The sequence below is a fragment of the Salvelinus fontinalis genome, chromosome 3, assembly GCF_029448725.1.
Source record: "Salvelinus fontinalis isolate EN_2023a chromosome 3, ASM2944872v1, whole genome shotgun sequence".
Taxonomy (NCBI): Eukaryota; Metazoa; Chordata; class Actinopteri; order Salmoniformes; family Salmonidae; genus Salvelinus; species Salvelinus fontinalis.
In genome coordinates this window covers 26,465,542-26,488,256 of record NC_074667.1, presented here as the reverse complement: position 1 = coordinate 26,488,256, position 22,715 = coordinate 26,465,542, and the positions used below count along the sequence as shown (strand labels likewise).

At 46.8% G+C, this 22,715-nt stretch overlaps 1 protein-coding gene across 2 annotated transcripts in view; it reads left to right on the top strand.

Moving 5' to 3' along the window:
• The window catches only part of LOC129842114 (voltage-dependent calcium channel subunit alpha-2/delta-2-like), a 93,819-nt gene that overhangs the window by 35,722 nt on the left and 35,382 nt on the right, over nt 1-22,715 (top strand). Inside the window, exons 3-7 of one of the 2 annotated variants that reach the window (XM_055910520.1) lie at nt 9,540-9,656; nt 11,759-11,818; nt 16,450-16,494; nt 16,744-16,879; nt 19,476-19,607. In XM_055910520.1, coding sequence (XP_055766495.1) covers nt 9,540-9,656; nt 11,759-11,818; nt 16,450-16,494; nt 16,744-16,879; nt 19,476-19,607 — 490 coding nt within the window. Of the gene's footprint in view, nt 1-9,539; nt 9,657-11,758; nt 11,819-16,449; nt 16,495-16,740; nt 16,880-19,475; nt 19,608-22,715 lie in introns of both variants that reach the window. The other variant, XM_055910511.1, reaches the window with a different exon arrangement.

Sequence of the window (22,715 nt, the reverse complement as noted above, 5' to 3'; positions counted from 1 at the left end):
ACGCTTTCGACACTTTGTAGAAAATACCCGGACGAATGAAGGCTGTTTTGAGGGCAAAAGGGGGTGCAACTCAATAGTAGAAAGCTGTTCCTAGTGTAAGTGTATATATATATTACCAGTCAAATGTTTAGTACTCATTCAAGGGTTTTTCTTTATTTGTACTATTTTTCTACATTGTAGAATAATAGTGAAGACATCAAAACTATGAAATAACACCTGGAATCACGTAGTAACCAAAAAAGGGTTAAACAAATCAAAATATATTTTATATTTGAGATTCTTCAAAGTAGCCACCCTTTGCCTTGATGACAGCTTTGCACACTCTTGGCATTCTCTCAACCAGCTTCACCTGGAATGCTTTTCCAACAGTCTTGAAGGAGTTCCCACATATGCTGAGCACTTGTTGGCTGCTTTTCCTTCACTCTGTGGTCCAACTCATCCCAAACCATCCCAATTGGGTTGAGGCTGGTTGATTGTGGATGTCAGGTCATCTGATGCAGCACTCCATCACTCTCCTTGGTCAAATAGCATTTACACAGCCTGGAGGTGTGTTTTGGGTCCTTGTCCTGTTGAAAAACAAATGATAGTCTCACTAAGCACAAACCAGATGGGATGGCGTAGTGCTGCAGAATGCTGTGGTAGCCATGCTGGTTAAGTGTGCCTTGAATTCTAAATGAATCAGCAAAGCACCATCACACCTCCTCCTCCATGCTTCACGGTGGGAACCACACATGCGGAGATCATCCGTTCACCAACTCTGCATCTCAGAAAGACACGGCGGTTGGAACAAAAAAACTCAAATTTACCAAAAGACAGATTTCCACCGGTCTAATGTCCATTGCTCGTGTTTCTTGGTCCAAGCAAGTCTCTTCTTATTGGTGTCCTTTAGTAGTGGTTTCTTTACAACAATTCGACCATGAAGGCCTGATTCACGCAGTCTCCTCTGAACAGTTGATGTTGAGATGGTACTGTTACTTGGATTTTGTGAAGCATTTATTTGGGCGGCAATCTGAGGTGCAGTTAACTCTAATTACCTTATCCTCTGCAGTAGAGGTAATTCTGGGTCTTCCTTTCCTGTGGCGGTCCTCATGAGAGCCAGTTTCATCATAGCGCTTGGTTTTTGCGACTGCACTTGAAGAAACTTTCAAAGTTCTTGAAATGTTCCGGATTGACTGACCTGTCTTAAAGTAATGATGGACTGTCGTTTTTGTTTGCTTATTTGAGCTGTTTTTGCCATAATATGGACTTTGTCTTTCACCAAATAGGACTTTTTTTCTGTATACCACCCCTACCTTGTCACAACCCAATTGATTGGGTCAAACGCATTAAGGGAATTTCAAATTAACTTTTAACAAAGCACACCTGTTAATTGAAATGCATTCCAGGTGACTACCTCATGAAGCTGGTTGAGAGAATGCCAAGAGTGTGCAAAGCTGTCAAGGCAAATGGTGGCGACTTTGAAGAATCTCAAAAATAAAATATATTTTGATTTGTTTTACACTTTTTGGTTACTACATGATTCCATATGTGTTATTTCATAGTTTTGATGTCTTCACTATTATTCTACAATATACAAAATAGTAAAAATAAAGAAACCCTTGAATGAGTAAGCTTATCCAAACTTTTGACTGGTACTGTAAGTATTCAGACTCTTTCCTCAGACCCTTTATATAAAATTGATTTAGGGCACAATGCGCTGAAATGTGCATAAAGTGAAAATGCAAGACCAACATTTCGATTTTTAACTCAAAGGATATAACTAAGCAGTAGAATACATATTATAATCTGGGTGGTTCGACCCCTGAATGCTGATTGGCTGACAGCTGTGGTATATCAGACCGTATACCATGGGTATGACAAAAAAAATATTTTTACTGTTCTAATTATGCTGGTAACCAGTTTATAATAGCAATAAGGCACCTCATGGGTTTGTGATATATGGCCAATATACCACGTCTAAGGGCTGCGTCCAGGCACTCCGCGATGCGTCGTGCGTAAGAACAGCCCTTAGCCGTGGTGTATTGGCCAAATTCCACTCCTCCTCGGGCCTTATTGCTTAAATATAAAATTTCTACTGTGTACTTTTCTACTTTGTATTCTACTGTGTAGTTACATGCTTTGCATTTATCTAGTCTGGATTATGTGATGTATTCAACTAATTTATATTTTCTTTATAGATAGATTTGTGTGCTTTCATTTGTCTTGTCCCTTTTCTTTATGCACCTTTTCACATAAAAATATGTAAATTATATTACATTTGTGCACCTGAGTCTCCAGTCTCCTGTTTGTAGCTCATGAAATACTGTGTCTTAGTGTACCAGGATATATTAGGTAGCCATATCCCATGCCTGCATTGTGTCTGTGTTAAATGTATTAGGCACTGCAGCTTACTGTCATGGTGAAGCTTGTGCCGAAGGTAGAAGCTACCAGGGCACTACTTGTTATCCGATTTTGGAAGACATTGTTGACTGAGTTGATGAAGCTGGACTTTCCTGCACCGACTGGTCCATATAGCAGGCATCTGAGCTGACCCACGTCAGGATCACTCAGTTTAAAGTTCCTCAGTGCATCCACCATGTGGTCTCTCTCTGCTTTACTGTGAGAGACAATGAAGAGTACCTGTTACTTCTTATGTTTACCTGGCCACTGTTTCCAAATGCTAACCTTTTAGCATTTGTGGCACAGATTCAATGCAAATCAATGGTACCGATTGTTTTTGCATTGATAGGTGTTGTAATTATAACCTAAATGTTTGTTTTACTTTCTCTTTCATCCTCCATATTGGTCAGTCAGTACAGTACTTACCTCCAACATGTTTTCCTCCATTGTTGGTCTAATTCTGTGTGAACACATGGAACACATTTTGATTAAATTAGTTCATTATTGCTATCCACATTCCAACACCCCCCATCTCTTATTTTCAAAAGAATTTGAAGATTGAGTACAATGACACATAATTAATGAGAGTAGGCTACAGTCAATGATACAGGGTATGTACTATATATGTAAAGCCTTGGGGCGGTGGTCAATGCATGCACTAAAACGGTGTATGCAGGTTCCCAGAACAAGTAAAAAGAATTGGGACCGATGCACTTTGCTTGTACAGAATTTGCACTCACACCTGATATTCACTACCAGTCGTTGACTGTATTTTACAGATATGTCATCTCTCTCTTACCCTTCTTTGGGGGGGGTGGTGTTGGTGGTGATGGTAATGGTGGTGGTGATGGTGATGGTGATGGTGGTGGTGATGGTGTCCGTGCTGGCGTTCGTGCTCGTGTTGATGCTGTTCCGCCCATGTTTGCTTTTCTGAGAGGGAATGTAACAGGGTTGGGGTCAATTCCAATTTAATTAGAAATTCCAATATAATTATTGAGTTCATTCATGAAGTGGAGAATTTATATTGAATTTCAACAATCTTTCAAGTTATTGAATTGGAATTAGACTGCATGGACTTTTTAAAATTGGAATTTCATTGGAATTGTAAAACATTTAATCTGTGGAATTTTATTAAATTGGAATTCAGTATTTTTACATTTCCCAGTAATGCAATGTATCAATGTTAAGGCAGTCAATGTCGTTCTCCTCCTCAGACGAGGAGGAGCATGGATCAGACCAAGATGCGGAGAGGTAAGTGTTCATGATTTAATGAAAATAACAGGAAAACACTACAAACTACAAAACAACAAACGTGACATACCTCAAAACAGTCCTGTGTGGTCCAACCACTGGCACAGGAAACAAACACCCACAAAACACCAGTGAAACCCTGGCTGCCTTTGTATGACTCTCAATTAGAGACAAACAATACACACCTGTCTCTAATTGAGAATCATACCAGGCCGAACACAAAACCCCACATAGAAATACAAACATAGACAAACCCACCCAACTCACGCCCTGACCAACTAAAATGAATACAAAACAAAGGAAAACAGGTCAGGAACGTAACAGAACCCCCCCCTTAAGGTGCGAACTCCGGGCGCACCAGCACAAAGTCTAGGGGAGGGTCTGGGTGGGCGTCTGTCCACGGTGGCGGCTCTGGCGGTGGACGAGGTCCCCACCCCACCATAATCAATCCCCGCTTCTTTATCCCCCTCCCAATGACCACCCTCCCACTAACCCCACCTAAATGAAGGGGCAGCACCGGGATAAGGGGCAGCACCGGGATAAGGGGCAGCACCGGGACAAGGGGCAGCACCGGGACAAGGGGCAGCACCGGGACAAGGGGCAGCACCGGGACAAGGGGCAGCACCGGGACAAGGGGCAGCACCGGGACAAGGGGCAGCACCGGGACAAGGGGCAACACCGGGACAAGGGGCAGCACCGGGACAAGGGGCAGCACCGGGACAAGGGGCAGCACCGGGACAAGGGGCAGCACCGGGACAAGGACCAGCACCGGGATAAGGGGCGGCAGGTCCTGGCTGAGGGACTCCGGCAGGTCCTGGCTGAGGGACTCCGGCAGGTCCGGGCTGAGGGACTCCGGCAGGTCCGGGCTGAGGGACTCCGGCAGGTCCGGGCTGAGTGGCAGCTCCGGACTGTAGGGCAGCTCCGGACTGTAGGGCAGCTCCGGACTGTAGGGCAGCTCCGGACTGTAGGGCAGCTCCGGACTGTACGGCAGCTCCGGACTGTACGGCAGCTCCGGACTGTCGGACGTCTCTGGCAGCTCCTGACTGGCGGGCGTCTCTGGCAGCTCCTGACTGGCGGGCGTCTCTGGCAGCTCCTGACTGGCGGGCGTCTCTGGCAGCTCCTGACTGGCGGGCGTCTCTGGCAGCTCCTGACTGGCGGGCGTCTCTGGCAGCTCCTGACTGGCGGGCGTCTCTGGCAGCTCCTGACTGGCGGGCGTCTCTGGCAGCTCCTGACTGGCGGGCGTCTCTGGCAGCTCCTGACTGGCGGGCGTCTCTGGCAGCTCCTGACTGGCGGGCGTCTCTGGCAGCTCCTGACTGGCGGGCGTCTCTGGCAGCTCCTGACTGACGGGCGTCTCTGGCAGCTCCTGACTGACGGGCGTCTCTGGCAGCTCCTGACTGACGGGCGTCTCTGGCAGCTCCTGACTGACGGGCGTCTCTGGCAGCTCCTGACTGGCGGGCGTCTCTGGCAGCTCCTGACTGGCGGGCGTCTCTGGCGGCTCCTGACTGGCGGGCGTCTCTGGCGGCTCCTGACTGGCGGGCGTCTCTGGCGGCTCCTGACTGGCGGGCGTCTCTGGCGGCTCCTGACTGGCGGGCGTCTCTGGCGGCTCCTGACTGACGGACGGGTCTAGCGGCTCGGGACAGACGGGCGGCTCTAATGGCTCGTGGCAGACGGATGGCTCAGACGGCGCTGGGCAGACAGATGGCTCAGACGGCGCTGGGCAGACAGATGGCTCAGACGGCGCTGGGCAGACAGATGGCTCAGACGGCGCTGGGCAGACAGATGGCTCAGACGGCGCTGGGCAGACAGATGGCTCAGACGGCGCTGGGCAGACAGATGGCTCAGACGGCGCTGGGCAGACAGATGGCTCAGACGGCGCTGGGCAGACAGATGGCTCAGACGGCGCTGGGCAGACAGATGGCTCAGACGGCGCTGGGCAGACAGATGGCTCAGACGGCGCTGGGCAGACAGATGGCTCAGACGGCGCTGGGCAGACAGATGGCTCAGACGGAGCTGGGCAGACGGGCCGTTCAGGCACCGCTGGGCAGACGGCAGACTCTGGCCGGCTGAGACGCACTATAGGCCTGGTGCGTGGTACCGGAACTGGAGGTACCGGGCTGAGGGCACGCACCTCAGGGCGAGTGCGGGGAACAGGAACAGGGCACACTGGACTCTCGTGGCGCACTCTAGGCCTGGTGCGTGGTACCGGAACTGGAGGTACCGGGCTGAGGGCACGCACCTCAGGGCGAGTGCGGGGAGAAGGAACAGTGCGTCCAGGGCTCTGGAGACGCACAGGAGGCTTGGTGCGTGGTGCCGGAACTGGAGGCACTGGGCTGGAGACACGCACCATAGGGAGAGTACGTGGAGGAGGAACAGGGCTCTGGAGATGCACTGGAAGCCTGGTGCGTGGTGTAGGCACTGGTGGTACTGAGCTGGGGTGGGAAGGTGGCGCCGGATATACCGGACCGTGAAGGAGGACACGTGCTCTTGAGCACCGAGCCTCCCCAACCCTACCAGGTTGAATGGACCCCGTAGCCCTGCCAGTGCGGCGAGGTGGAATAGCCCGCACTGGGCTATGCAGGCGAACCGGGGACACCACCTGTAAGGCTGGTGCCATGTACGCCGGCCCGAGGAGACGTACTGGAGGCCAGATACGTTGGGCCGGCTTCATGGCATCCGGCTCGATGCCCAACCTAGCCCTCCCAGTGCGGCAAGGTGGAATAGCCCGCACTGGGCTAAGCACGCGTACTGGGGACACCGTGCGCTTTACCGCATAACACGGTGTCTGACCAGTACGACGCCCTCTTACTCCACGGCAAGCCCGGGGAGTTGGCTCAGGTATCCAACCCGGCTTCGCCACACTCCCCTTTAGCCCCCCCCCAAGAAATTTTTGGGTGAGCCTCTCGGGCTTCCAGCCGCTCTTACGTGCTTTTGCCTCATAGAACCTCCTCTCCGCTTTCGCTGCCTCCAGCTCCGCTTTGGGGCGGCGACACTCCTCTGGCTCTGCCCAGGGTCCTTCTCCGTCCAGAATCTCCTCCCAAGTCCATTCCTCTTTTCCCCATTGCTGTTGTTCTTGCCTTCCTTCCTCAATCCGCTTGGTCCTGTTGTGGTGGGTGTTTCTGTTAAGGCAGTCAATGTCGTTCTCCTCCTCAGACGAGGAGGAGCATGGATCAGACCAAGATGCGGAGAGGTAAGTGTTCATGATTTAATGAAAATAACAGGAAAACACTACAAACTACAAAACAACAAACGTGACATACCTCAAAACAGTCCTGTGTGGTCCAACCACTGGCACAGGAAACAAACACCCACAAAACACCAGTGAAACCCTGGCTGCCTTTGTATGACTCTCAATTAGAGACAAACAATACACACCTGTCTCTAATTGAGAATCATACCAGGCCGAACACAAAACCCCACATAGAAATACAAACATAGACAAACCCACCCAACTCACGCCCTGACCAACTAAAATGAATACAAAACAAAGGAAAACAGGTCAGGAACGTAACAATCAAACATTGACTGCAGGATTTGTATTTCTATAGTACGGCTGTCTGAACAGTCACATGATCAGTCTGAAAGCCTGAGGGAATTGAATTTGTGGAATTGTTGTGACATAATATTGAATTGGGAATTTAATTATTGGAATTTACCTAACATTGGAATGGAGAGGAATTTAGTTCTCTGAATTCAAAGACTGACCTGGAATTTTAATTGAATTAAATTTACCGATATAATTAAATTATTTCTCATTGAATTTGTGGAATTACAGGCCCAGTGCAGTCAAAAATGTGATTTTCCTGTGTTTTATATATACTTCCACACTACGAGGTTGGAATAATACTGTGAAAATGATAATGTCCTTTTAGTGTAAAAGCTGTTTTAAAAGACTTCAGCCTGTTTTGGTGGGATGGAGTGTTGGCCTCCCTGGTGACATCCCCAGGTGGTAAATTAGTTAGTAGACCAATAAGAAAGAGCGTTCCAAACCTCTGCCAATAACAGATAGTTTCACCTCCCCAACCAGACCACTCCCAGACAGTCTTATCAACATTTTTGTTTGAGAAATTGCTCTTTGCTAAGAAGCTTTGTGATTGTTTTCAATTAAAATGGTTAAAAACTATCACAGAAAGGTACTTAATTGTTAGCCAAAACTGATTTGATAGAGATAAAAACAGCTGCATTGGACCTTTAACTCAACCCTGGAACATAAAAATATTATTTGGGTTGAATAGTACGTCATGTCTGCACTGCAGCTACTAGGGCTGGGTGGATACCAGTATTACAATATTTTTTCCATGGCAAAAATGAAAATACGAAGCAGACCTTTGGTCCTTTAAATACCTGCTGTATGTAAGATATTGTGTGCAATAGCTTGAAAAATAATTACATGTGATACTGGATGGCAACATAATGATGTTTGTTTCCAACATTAGGGTTGTTTTCCTAAAGAAGTTTAATCCGCTTCATTTTTTGTTTCCTTGCCACGATACTAAGGAATATTGTGATATTGGTATTGTCACGGCCTTAGTAGCTACACAACATGGCCAGATGTATGTGGACACACCCTCAAATGAGTGGATTCAGCTATTTCAGCCATACCCGTTGATGACACGTGTTTAAAATTGAGCACACAGCCATGCAATCTCCATAGACAAACATTGGCAGTAGAATGGCCCATACTGATGAGATCAGTGACTTTCAACATGGCACCGTCATAGGATTCCTCCTTGCCAACAAGTCAGTTCGTAACATTTCTGCCCTGCTAGAGCTGCCTTGGGCAACTGTAAGTGTTGTTATTGGGAAGTGGAAATGTCTAGGAGCAACAATGGCTCAGCCTCAAAGTGGTAGGCCACACAAGCTCACAGAACGGGACCACGAGTGCTGAAGCGTGTAAAAATCTGTCCTCGGTTGCAACACTCACTACCGAGTTCCAAACTGCCTCTGGAAGCAACATCAGCACAAAAACTGTTCGTCGGGACCTTCATTAAATGGTTTTCCATGGCCGAGCAGCCGCGCACAAGCCTAAGATCACCATGCGCAATGCCAAGCGTTGGCTGGAGCAGTGGAAACATGTTCTCTGGAGTGATCAATCACTCTTCACCATCTGGCAGTCCGGAGGACGAATCTGGGTTTGGCGGATGCCAGGAGAACGCTACCTGCCCCAATGCATAGTGCCATCTCTAAAGTTTGGTGTGGGAGGAATAATGGTCTGGGGCTGTTTCATTGTTCGCGCTAAGCCTCTTAGTTCCAGTGAAGGGAAATCTTAACGCTACACCATAAAATGACATATTAGACGATTCTGTGCTTCCAGCTTTGTGGCAACAGTTTGAGGAAGACCCTTTCCTGTTTCAGCATAATGCCCCCATGCACAGAGCGAGGTCCATATAGAAATGGGTTATTGAGATCGGTGTAGAAGAACTTGACTTGCCTGCACAGAGCCCTGACCTCAACCACATCAACACCTTTGGGATGAATGCGAACGCCAACTGCGAGCCAGGCCCAATCGCCCAACATCAGTGCCTGACCTCTAATGCTCTTGTAGCTGAATGGAAGCAAGTCCCCGCAGTAATGCTCCAACGTTTAGTGGAAAACCTTCCCAGAAGAGTGGAGACTGTTATAGCAGCAAAGGGGTCGCCATATTAATGCCCATGATTTTGGAATTAAATGTTTGACAAGTAGGTGTCCATATACTTTTGGCCATGTAGTGTATCACAGTCTGCTAAGCGCCACATACAAACAGATATATGGTCTGTATGTGCTGGGTGCCTCCTTGTTGCTGTCAACTCAAGGATCGGAAACTTTTGCAAATGATGTTAAATGCAGTAATACAATCAGTACATGTACAACATATGTGGAACTGTCATTTAACTGCACTCAAGTTGATGTCTGTTTTTTTACTCTTTTTGCAGATCTACAATGAGAAAAGAAGGCAGTTCAGCCTGGTAAAGAATTCTCCTTATGAGATGGTGGAGAAGGTAGCTTCAGACATCGAGAAGCTACTTGCCAAGAAACGCAAAGCACTTGATGTAAGTACGCAATTTGACTTCTATTTATTTCACAAAAAAATACTACATTTAGTGGCAGTTTGACAGACAGATTTAGCTCGGTCCGGGGCAAAAAAAAGTTCAATTGTGAATCGCCATTGAAAATGCTTCTTAATCCAAGATTCCCTACTGGAAATTTCACACAAAATGAACACATTTCATATGCAATATATTCCTATTGCGAACGCAATGACTTGATAACCTGCTCCCAATACATTTTGAATCTATACTGAACAAAAATATAAATGCAACAATTTCAAAGATTTTACTGAGTTAAAGTTCTTAAGGAAATCAGTCACTTGAAATAAATTAGGCCCTAATCTATGGATTTTACATGACTGGGCAGGGTCGCACCCACTTGAGCCAGGCCCACCCACTGGGGAGCCAGGCCCAGCCAATCAGAATTGGTTTTTCCACACAGAAGTGCTTTGTTAGACAGAAATACTCCTCAGTTTCATCAGCTGTCCGGGTGGCTGGTCTCAGACGATCCCGCAGGTGAAGAAGCCGGATGTGGAGGTCCTGGGCTGGTTACACCTGGTCTGCGGTTGTGAGGCCGGTTGGATGTACTGCCTATTTCTCTAAAAGGACGTTGGAGGCGACTTATGGTAGAGAAATGAACATTCAATTCTCTGGCAACAGCTCTGGTGGATATTCCTGCAGTCAGCATGCCAATTGCACGCTCCCTCAAAACTTATGGCATTGTGTTGTGTGACAAACTTCATATTTTAGAGTGGCATTTTGCTGTCCCCAGCCCAAGGTGCACCTGTGTAATGATCATGCTGTTTAATCAGCTTTTTTATATGCCGCACCTGTCAGGTGGATGGATTATCTTGGCAAAGGAGAAATGGTCACTAACAGGAATGTAAACAAATTTGTGCACAACATTTGAGAGAAATAACCTTTTTGTGTTTATGGAATATTTCTGTGATCTTTTATTTCAGCTCATGAAACATGGGACCAACACTTTACATGTCGCGTTTATATTTTTGTTCAGTTTATTTAGGAACAAAAAATGCACCCCAAACCATTTGGTGTTTGTGAAAGCAAAGACAGGTGAAATGCATTTTTAATAAGTTAAAATTCAAGTTACAGTGAACATTTGTTATTGTATAATTAATTTATAGTTTTAATATATGTCCAGGAAACTGCCCCATAATATAGAAGATGTATAGGAACAATAGAAGATGTTACATTTCCTTTTTGCACAAATTATAGGCAGCTTCTACAAACATTGTAGTATAGCAATTCGATTTTTCCTTTTGCAATGCAAATATTGTACTGTATATCGATCAGGTCCTCTACCAATTTTTCCTATCAGCAGAATAAATTGTTTATAAAAGATAATATAAAAAATGAATTTTAAAAATGTGAATAGACTTACCTTCTTGGTACTAGTTTCTTCTGAGGCTGAGATTCTGATATAGTTGTGAAAAAAAGCATTGCACCAGCACCTATTTATACCTGCACAATAGAAAGTGAAATTCACGTGAGGGGGGCTGTCTAGCTCTCCTATTGCTATACCCATTTCTTGTAAATGGGGCCATTCTAGTCATAAAGGGACCATAGGTTTACTTTCAGTATAACTTTCACTTTTTTTTTTACAGGTAAGAACATCAGGTGGTTATGTGATTTACACAGAAAGACAAATGCCCAGCTCTTTTAGTCTTCTAAACCCATTACATTTCTATGAAGTCAGACCATTTAGGCTATGAGGCTATGCTTATGAGGAGAAATAGACCCTTAACCGCCCATGTCCTTCGTCCTCCGCGAGCACTGAGGTTAAAGAGCTAGCAACCGGCATAGCAACCAGTATAGCAGACGTTTTGGTTCATTACGTAGGCCGGTCAGGATTTTACCGTTTCTAGCAACGGCCCTAGCAACAGACGCTAACAGCTAATTGAATCCCGTTGTGACCCAGGGGTGGAAACCATTTGGCAGTGGACACTATTTGACATGGCAGGCCCTGTTATAAATAATGTGAATATAATTGTTTAAATATCCCTCCCACTCAACTAGGCCTATTCAAAATGAAGGGTAGGACCTTTGTTTTCTCTGTTCTCTAACCTGAACTCTTGAACCTGCAGAGGCTGGCCAGTGAAGCAGAACGTGTCCAGCGAGACCATCCCTGGCACGACAGCGTCAAGGTAACACTACTGTAATACACCCTACCAGCAGACTGTCTGCGTTTGTAACGTATAAAAGATTCAGCAGGGGGTCATGATACGAAGCACATCCCCTATTGATGTAATGATTATATCAACAGTAAATGTTCACACAACCATCATCATGCACTCCTCAAAGTCATCAATGACCTCCTCACCGCTGCTGGTACTGGTGCCCTCAACATCCTGATTCTCCTTGACCTTACATAAGTATTCAGACCCTTTGCTACGAGACTCGAAATTTAGCACAGATACATCCTGTTTCCATTGATAATACTTGAGATGTTTCTACAACTTGGAGTCCACCTGTGGTAAATTCAATTGATTGGACATGATTTAGAAAGGCATACACCTGTCTATATAAGGTCTCACAGTTGACAGTGCATATCAGAGAAAAAACCAAGCCATGAGGTGGAAGGAATTGCCCGTAGAGCTCCGAGACAGGATTGTGTCGAGGCACAGATCTGGGGAAGGGTACCAAAACATTTCTGCAGCATTCCAGGTCCCCAAGAACACAGTGGCCTCCATCATTCTTAAATGGAAGAAGTTTGGAACCACCAAGACTCTTCCTAGAGCTGGCCGCCGGGCCAAACTGAGCAATCGGGGAAGAAGGGCCTTGGTCAGGGAGGTGACCAAGAACCCGATGATCACTCTGATAGAGCTCCAGAGTTCCTCTTTGGAGATGAGAGAACATCCCAGAAGGGCAACCATCTCTGCAGCATTCCACCAATCAGGCCTTTATGGTAGAGTGGCCAGACGGAAGCCACTCTTCAGTAAAAGGCACATGGCAGCCTGCTTGGAGTTTGCTAAAAGGCACCTAAAGACTCAGACCATGAGAAACAAGATTCTCTGGTCTGATGAAAGCAAGCTTAAATGCTTTGGCCTGAATACCAAGCATCACGTCTGCAGGAAACCTGGCACCATCCCTACGGTGAAGCATGGTGGTGGCAGCATAATGCATTTTGGATGTTTTTCAGCGGCAGGGACTGGGAGACTAGTCAGGATTGAGGCAAAGATGAATGAAGCAAAGTACAGAGAGATCCTTGATGGAAACCTGCTCCAGAGTGCTCAGGACCTCAGACTGGGGTGAAGGTTCACCTTCCAACAGGACAACGACCCTAAGGACACAGCCAAAACAATGCAGGAATGACTTCGGGACAAGTCTCTGACTGTCCTTGAGTAGCCCAGCCAGAACCCTGACTTGAACCCGATCGAACAACTCTGGAGAGATTTGAAAATGGCGGTGCAGCAACTCTCCCCATCAAAGCTGACAGAGTTTGAGAGGTGTCGGAGAAACTCCCCAAATTCAGGTGTGCCAAGCTTGTAGCATCATACCCAAGAAGACTCAAGGCTGTAATCACTGCCAAAGGTGCTTCAACAAAGGGTCTGAATACTTATGTACATTTGATATTTCAGTTTTAAATTTGTTATACATTTGCAAAAATTTCTAAAAACCTGTTTTTGCTTTGTCATTATGGGGTTGTGTGTCGATTGATGAAGGGAAAAAATGTAATACATTTTAGAATAAGGCTGTAACCTAACAAAATGTGGAAAAAGGGGTCTGAATACTTTCCGATCGCACTGTATATTTGCAGCTGCTCGACTAAAAAAAATCTTGGTCGACCAAACAATCGACCAGTCGACTAAATTGTGTCACAACACACCTATATTTTAGCATTAATTATCTTTTAAAATGCTAAATTTTCTCTAAGCCTCATGTCAAAATGTGTAGAATAGCATGAGATTAGATATAAAACCACACATTAGTCTCTTTGCCCAATGGCAAAATGTGTAAAATTGCAGGAAGTTAGCTGCTTCCACCCAAAATGTATTTCTGTCTACGCCACTGGCGATTCAATCCACAGGTTACATTATTCACCTTGTTTGGTCATTGTCAATTTAACACTAGGTTCATTTGGCTGTAACATCGAAAAGGCAGCATTCGGCAGAATTTTTGGTAGGGTGACCTAATTTTTCTAACTATGAACATTATTTTGCCCAAACAGATTGTGAACCCAAATATGTAACTGATTCTAGTGGGGGGACAATACAGTGCCTTCAGAAAGTATTCACACCCCTTTACTTTCTCCACATTTTGTTGCGTTACAGCCTCACTTTAAAATGTATTAAATGTAGATTTCTTTTGTCACTGGCCTACACACAATACACCATAATGTCAAAGTGGAATTATGTTTTTCAATTTTTTTTTGTCAATAAGTTTTCAACCCCTTTGTTATGGCAAAGCTAAATAAGTTCAGGAGTAAAAATTTGCTTAACAAGTCACATAATAAGTTGCACTCGGTGTGCAATAGTATTTAACATAACTCTGTACCCCACACATACTGTACAGTTATTTGTAAGGTCCCTCAGTCGAGTAGTGATTTTCAAACACAGATTCAACCACAAAGACCAGGAAGGTTTTCCAATTCCTCGCAAAGGGCACCTATTCTGCCCTACAAAGCAAAAGAGCAGTAACTGCACGTTTGGTCAGAAATGTGTTAATGACATTTTTGATACGTTAAATACATGCTTTATCATGTGGAGAAATATCCTGCCTCCACTGTGTCGTTTTGGAGAAAAGGTTACAGTGAAACCAAGGAAAAAAAGCAGTAACTTCCGTCACTCACTTCAGTTACTGCCTTTTACCTTGGTTTCACCGAGATTTGGGCTGCAGTTACTACGGTTGACCTAGTTATTATTTATTGTTGTTTGCTGATACAAGTGTCAAACTATATAACACTGACAGCCACATACAAATAAATCTATGAACACATGTTTTTGTTTAAAAAAAACTATCATAATGGAAACGTATTCCATTGGGTGTACCAAGCAAGAAGGCAGTAACTACTGTCTAGGGTCAAAGGTCATGTCAGAGGCCAGGGTCAATATGAATAAAAAATAACCTCATAGTTAAACAGATAACTACATCTCCAATGATCAGACTACAATTCATTTGACTGGAAAATGTAAAAACGTTTAAGTCCTTTTTCTCAGTTTCAATCTATGAGCAGTCCCTGCTCTTTTACTTGGTAGGGCAGTATCGGTAGATGGGTAAAAAAACCACATTTAATATCCCTTTGAGCATGATGAAGTTATAAATTATACTTTGAATGCATTCGCTACAAAGATACAGGCGTCCTTCCGAACATCTAATCAAATGGCTACCCAGACTATTTGCATGGTTCACATCAGGCAATGCTTCTTGTTAGCTTGCTAGCTATTCTGTAAGCTAGCTTGACATGCTAGAAAGTAATTGAAACAAGTTGGGAAAAAAGTAACTTCAAGAAACGTGGTTTATTATCTTCTGAAGCAATTGAGTGTCCTGTCTTCATTATAGAAGTTATATTTTGCTGTCTCACAAAACAAATTTAGTCAGTAAATTAAGCCATCTCCATTGTAAATACTCTTTCTGCCATACATGCCTTCAAACTACCGTAAACCCCCTTAAGTATTCCCTTACCTAAGGAAATATTTGAGGTTCTCTGTGCAAATTATTACCTAAGGTACTGTAACCAGGCCCTGGAACTCCCTCTGACTCTGAGTCCATCACCACCTTTCAGTTCCACCTAAAGCCCCACCTCTTCACCTTGGCCTACCCATAAGCCCCCCCCCCCCCCACATACACACACACACACTCTCTCTCCCATACACACTCTTACACACACAGAATATTTTTTTTTTTCTGCCATTGTTTTCTTTGGATATCTGTTTTTTTTGTAAAGTGTAAAGTGACTGCTGTAAAGTGACTGCTGAGTCCTACATACATTGACATTCCACTTTTCCACTTGGTTTGGTCCATTAGCCCATTGAGGCAGGACAGGGCCTGTGGACTCATCCCCCATCCCTCCCCTGCCACACCACCCCAGCCCTCCCAGCAGCAGTGACTCCCTCTGTGAGCCTCACCATTACTGGCTCGCTCTCTGTGTATGTGTAACAGTTTAACTTTGCGTCCGTCCCCTCGCCCCGACCCGGGCGCGAACCAGGGACCCTCTGCACACATCAACAACAGTCACCCACGAAGCATCGTTACCCATCGCTCCACAAAAGCGCGGCTCTTGCAGCGCAAGGGGAACCACTACTTCAAGGTCTCAGAGCAAGTGACGTCACCGATTGAAAGGCTATTAGCGCGCACCACCGCTAACTAGCTAGCCATTTCACATCCGTTACACTCACCCCCCTTTCGACCTCCTCCTTTTTCCGCAGCAACCAGTGATCCGGGTCACGGCACCAATGTAACAGTTTAACTTTACGGCCGCGCCAAACTGGTGACAGTTGTGAAAAAGTCAATAGTTGGAAGAGTTGCTTGGTTCGTTGAAAATAATGCCATTGATGACGGGATGCTTTTTTTCATTAATTAGGCTATTTTCACTTGAACTATATAGTCTGTCCACTACAACCTCAAGGTCAATATGGACACATATACAAAAAATGAATACTATATATGAATACATTTTTTATAAATTACCAAAGTTACCATAGATTGCCATAGATTACCTGTTAATTACCAAAATTACTTACGATTCCAAATATTTGGTAAATTACCGTTAGCTTTACAACTCTAGGCCAACTTGTCATCATCCATATTATATATGTTTTATTTTGCTCTCTACCAGGAATGGAACATGACGTATTACGATTCCAAGGCAGAGCTAGACTATGTGAGTAAAAAGTGAAAAGCTCATTTCTACACATCCTCTCTCATTTGTTGATTAAGCTTTTGAAATCTGCTGAAGAAAGAAGTGGTAGTAATATTGTGTGTGTGTGTGTGTGTGTGTGTGTGTGTGTGTGTGTGTGTGTGTGTGTGTGTGTGTGTGTGTGTGTGTGTGTGTGTGTGTGTGTGTGTGCGCGTGTGCGTGTGTGTGTGTGTGCGTGTGTGTATGTATCTACATGTGTACGTGTGTTAGCAGTACTCCCTGCAAGATGGTGATGGGGAAACAGTGAGCCCTCCACTACAGGTGGAGTTTGTGTATGACCCTAACTTCAAAAATAAGGTCAACTACTCCTTCACAGCCGTTCAGATCCCCACAGACATCTACAAAGGAGGTGAGTTTCACATTAATGCAATGGACAATGAATGTCTTATTATTATAATATTTAGCAGTCATTTGCTGCTCAGTTGAGACTATGGCCCTGTACATACTTGGGTAGTACAACTGATGTACAACACATATGACACAATGGTTGTGAAACAACAAATATTTTGGCAGAGAGTTTGTCTCCTCAATAATGTAGAGTGTTTTACAATCTTAATTTAGACAGGTGGAAAGTATAAGGTTTACTAGTTAGTAGAGGGGAGAACAGCAGCGCTTGACTTGGACTCAATAAGTACCGGTACTCCATTTTGGGTGCCAGTACTGTTTATATTTAGGTGTAGAAGCTCCACAATTCTTTTGAGCTAATATTCTATAAGAGGAACAGGAGCTCAAGCAGCACAGCATTTGAGGTGCTTGTACTCCTCTCCGGGGAGCTCCTGCCCATGTCAATCAATGGAGAACAGAAATGTTGTGGTGTTCTACTCATTAATACAAATTAAATAACAAAAATATAGTCGTTGCATAAGTATTCACCCTCTTTGTTTAGGCAAGTCTAAATTAGTTCAGAAGTAAACATTTCCAATCACAGATTTAAATACAAAGACCCAGGAGCTTTTCAAAAGCCTCATAAAGAAAAGGGCAGTGATTGGTAGATGTGTACCAATAATAAATCAGTCATTGAATATATCTTTAAGCATGGTCAAGTTAATAATTATGCTGTGGATGATGTATTAAACCACCCACACACCTCAAGCATGGTGTAGTTGCATTGTGGTATAGGTATGCTTGACATCGGCAAAGACTAAGGAGTTTTTCCAGAATGAAAATAAATGGGACGGAGCTAAGCACAAGCAAAATCCTAGGAAAACCTGCTTCAGTCCACTTTACACCAGACACTAAAAGAGGAATTCACCTTTCAGGAGGACAATGACCTACAATATATATACAAAAGTATATGGACACCCCTTCAAATGAGTGGTTTCGGCTATTTCAGCCACACCCATTGCTGACAGGTGTATAAAATCGAGCACACAGCCATGCAATCTCCATAGACAAACATTGGCAGTAGAATGGCCTTACTGAAGATCTCAGTGACTTTGAACGTGGCACCAACAAGTCAGTTTGTTAAATGTATGCGCTGCTATAGCTGCCCCAGTCAAGTGTAACTGCTGTTATTGTGAAGTGGAAACGTCTAGGAGCAACAACAGCTCAGCCGCGAAGTGGTAGGCCACACAAGCTCACAGAACGGGACCGCCGAGTCCTGAAGCGCATAGCACATAAAAAAAACATCTGTCATCGGTTGCAACACTCACTACGTCAGCACAGTAACTGTTTCTCGGTGAGCTTCATGAAATGGGTTTCCATGGCTTAGCAGCCACACACAAGCCTAAGATCACCATGTGCAATGCCAAGCGTTGGTTGGAGTGGTGTAAAGCTCGCCGCCATTGGATTCTGGAGCAGTGGAAACGTGTTCTCTGGAGTGATGGATCACGCTTCACCATGTGGCAGTCCGACGGACAAATCTAAGTTTGGCGGATGCCAGGAGAACGCTACCTGCCCCAATGTATAGTGCCAACTGTAAAGTTTGGTAGAGGAGGAATCTGGGGCTGTTTTTCATGGTTTGGGCTAGGCCCCTTAGTTCCAGTGAAGGAAAATCTTAACGCTAGAGCATACAATGACATTCTAGACGATTCTGTTTGGGGGAAGGCCCTTTCCTGTTTCAACATGATAATGCCCCCGTGCACAAACCGAGGTCCATACAGGAATGGTTTGTCGAGATTGGTGTGGAAGAAGTTGGCTGGCCTGCACAGAGCCCTAACCTCAACCCCATCGAACACCTTTGGGATCAATTGGAACGCAGACTGCGATCCAGGCCTAATCACCCAACATCAGTGCCGACCTCACTAGTGCTCTTGTGGCTGAATGAAAGCAAGTCCCCGCTGCAATATTCCAACGTCTAGTGGAAAACCTTCCCAGAAGTGCGGAGGCTGTTATAACAACAAAGGGGGGACCAACTCCATATTAATGCCCATGATTTTGGAATGAGATGTTCGACGAGCAGGTGTCCACATACTTTTGGTCATTTAGTGTATCTGGACATTCAAAGACTTTCTGAACTCCCCTTTGTTACTGCAAAAACACTCTCCAGCTCCAACATCATAACCAATCACAAGTTATTACTACTGATAATGGGATTATGAAATCATAAACGGACTCATTATGCAACTAAAACGAGCTCAAGTCAAATAGTCTCTAACAGATTAATGGGCAAATATTGCACAATACAGTTGGCAAAGCTCTTTTGAGACTTACCCAAGAAGACTCTGCCAAAGGTGTTTCTAGCAAGTATTAACCTCCTGAGTCAATACATATCTAATCAAGGTATATTAGTGTTTTAGCTTTCATTCATCTTTAAAAAATATACATAATTTTTCTTTCACTTTGACATTACAGTGAATTTTGTGTAGATCGTTGACAAAAAATTGCAATTAAATCCAGTTTAATCCCACTTTCTAACAAAATGTGAAAAAGTTCAAGGGTGTGTAGACTTTCTATAGGCACTGTAAGTGAGATCAATCCGTCTTCTACCTGGTCTTTCCCTTCAGCCCCAGTGATTCTAAATGAGCTGAACTGGACACAGGCCCTGGAGAAGGTGTTTATGGAGAACAGTCAAGAGGATCCTTCACTACTCTGGCAGGCATTTGGTAGCGCCACTGGGGTCACCCGCTACTACCCAGGTACATGATGTCCTTATAACAGGAATACATGATGCCCTTATTACAGGAAGAAATTATGTCTTTATTACAGGAATGTAGGATGCCCTTATTACATGAATACATGATGTCCTTATTACGGCAATACAAGATGTTGTTATTACAGGAATACATGATGTCCTTATTACAGCAATACAAGATGTTGTTATTACAGGAATACAGGATGTGTCACGTTCCTGACCTGTTTTCTGTTGTTTTGTATGTGTGTGATGGTCAGGGCGTGAGTTTTGGGTGGGCAGTCTATGTTTTCTGTTTCTATGTTGGTTTTGGGTTGCCTGGTATGGCTCTTAATTAGAGGCAGGTGTTTTGCGTTTTCCTCTAATTGAGAGTCATATTAAGGTAGGTTGTTCTCACTGTTTGTTTGTGGGTGATTGTCGCTGTGTCTGTGTTCGTTGCACCACACGGTACTGTCTCGTCTCGTTCTTTCGGTCGTTCCTGTTCATGTGTTCTTCGTTTCATGTAAGTTCGTAGTTTAGGTCTGTATAGTTTGTTTTGTTATTTTGTATATTTAGTCAAGTGTATTTCGTGTCTGTCTTCGTCTTGCATTAAAGTCATTATGTATTCACAACCCGCTGCGCCTTGGTCTACTCACTCACCGAAAGAGAGCCGTTACAGAATCACCCACCAAACCCAGATCAAGCAGCGGGTTAACGGACAGCAACGACAGCAGCAGTGGGAAAAGGAGGAATGGACTTGGGACGATGTTTTGGACGGAAAAGGTTGCTACACATGGGAGGAGATCCTGGCTGGAAGGGATCGCCTCCCATGGGAACAGCTGGAGGCACTGAGGAGAGCAGAGGCAACCGGAGAAGGGAACCGGCGTTATGAGGGGACGCGTCTAGCACGGAAGCCCGAAAAGCCCGTGAGTACCACCCAAAAATTTATTGGGGGGGGCTAAGAGGTAGTGGGCCAAGGGCAGGTAGGAGACCTGCGCCCACTTCCCAGGCTAACCGTGGAGAGCGGGAGTACGGGCAGACGCCGTGTTACGCAGTAGAGCGCACGGTGTCTCCTGTACGGGTGCATAGCCCAGTGCGGGTTATTCCACCTCCCCGCACTGGTAGGGCTAGATTGGGCATTGAGCCAAATGTCATGAGGCCGGCCCTACATATCTGGACACCAGTACATCTCCTTGGGCCGGCTTACATGGCACCAGCCTTACGCATGGTGTCCCCGGTTCGCCAACACAGCCCAGTGCGGGTTATTCCACCTCCCCGCACTGGACGGGCTACGGGGAGCATGCAACCAGGTAAGGTTGGGCAGGCTCAGTGCTCAAGGGAGCCAGTACGCCTACACGGTCCTGTATTTCCGGCGCTACCTCCTCGCCCCAGCCCAGTACCACCAGTGCTTACACCATGCACTAAGCCACCTGTGCGTCTCCAGAGCCCTGTTCTTCCTCCACGCACTCTCCCTATGGTGCGTGTCTCCAGCCCAGTGCTTCCAGTTCCGGCACCACGCACTAAGCCATCTGTGCGTCTCCAGAGCCCTGTACGCACTGTTCCTTCTCCCCGCACTCGCCCTGAGGTGCGTGCCCTCAGCCCGGTACCTCCAGTTCCGGTACCACGCACCAGGCCTATAGTGCGCTTCGAGAGGTCAGTGTGCCCTGTCCCTGCTCCCCGCACTAGCCTTGAAGTGCGTGCCGTCATCCCGGTACCTCCAGTTCCGGCACCACGCACCAGGCCTACTGTGCGCCTCAGCAGGGCAGAGTCGGCCGTCTGCCCAACGCCTTCTGCACTGCCTGTCTGCCCAACGCCTTCTGCACTGCCTGTCTGCCCAACGCCTTCTGAGCCATCTGTCTGCCCAGCGCCGTCTGAGCCATCTGTCTGCCCAGCGCCGTCTGAGCCATCTGTCTGCCCAGCGCCGTCTGAGCCATCTGTCTGCCCAGCGCCGTCTGAACCATCTGTCTGCCCAGCGCCGTCTGAACCATCTGTCTGCCCAGCGCCGTCTGAACCATCTGTCTGCCCAGCGCCGTCTGAGCCATCTGTCTGCCCAGCGCCGTCTGAGCCATCTGTCTGCCCAGCGCCGTCTGAGCCATCTGTCTGCCCAGCGCCGTCTGAGCCATCTGTCTAGCCAGCGCCGTCTGAGCCATCTGTCTGCCCAGCGCCGTCTGAGCCATCCGTCTGCCCAGCGCCTTCTGAGCCATCCGTCTGCCACGAGCCATTAGAGCCGCCCGTCTGTCCCGAGCCATTAGAGCCGTCCGTCAGTCAGGAGCCGCTAGAGCCGTCCGTCAGTCAGGAGCTGCCAGAGCCGCCAGCCAGTCAGGAGCTGCCAGAGCCGCCAGCCAGTCAGGAGCTGCCCTACAGTCAGGAGCTGCCCTACAGTCAGGAGCTGCCCTACAGTCAGGAGCTGCCCTACAGTCAGGAGCTGCCCTACAGTCAGGAGCTGCCCTACAGTCATGAGCTGCCTTACAGTCATGAGCTGCCCTACAGTCATGAGCTGCCCTACAGTCATGAGCTGCCCTACAGTCATGAGCTGCCCTACAGTCATGAGCTGCCCTACAGTCATGAGCTGCCCTACAGTCCGGACCTGCCAGAGCCCCTCAGCCCGGACCTGCCAGAGCCCCTCAGCCCGGACCTGCCAGAGCCCCTCAGCCCGGACCTGCCAGAGCCCCTCAGCCCGGACCTGCCAGAGCCCCTCAGCCCGGACCTGCCAGAGCCCCTCAGCCCGGACCTGCCAGAGCCCCTCAGCCCGGACCTGCCAGAGCCCCTCAGCCCGGACCTGCCAGAGCCCCTCAGCCCGGACCTGCCAGAGCCCCTCAGCCCGGACCTGCCAGAGTCCCTCAGCCAGGACCTGCCCCTTATCCCGGTGCTGCCCCTTATCCCGGTGCTGGCCCTTATCCCGGTGCTGGCCCTTATCCCGGTGCTGGCCCTTATCCCGGTGCTGGCCCTTATCCCGGTGCTGCCCCTTCATTTAGGTGGTTTTAGTTGGAGGGTGGTCATTGGGAGGGGGATACAGAAGCGGGGAGTGACTATGGTGGTGTGGGGACAGCGTCCGGAGCCTGAGCCACCACCGTGGTCAGATGCCCACCCAGACCCTCCCCTGGACTTTGTGCTGGTGCGCCCGGCGTTTGCACCT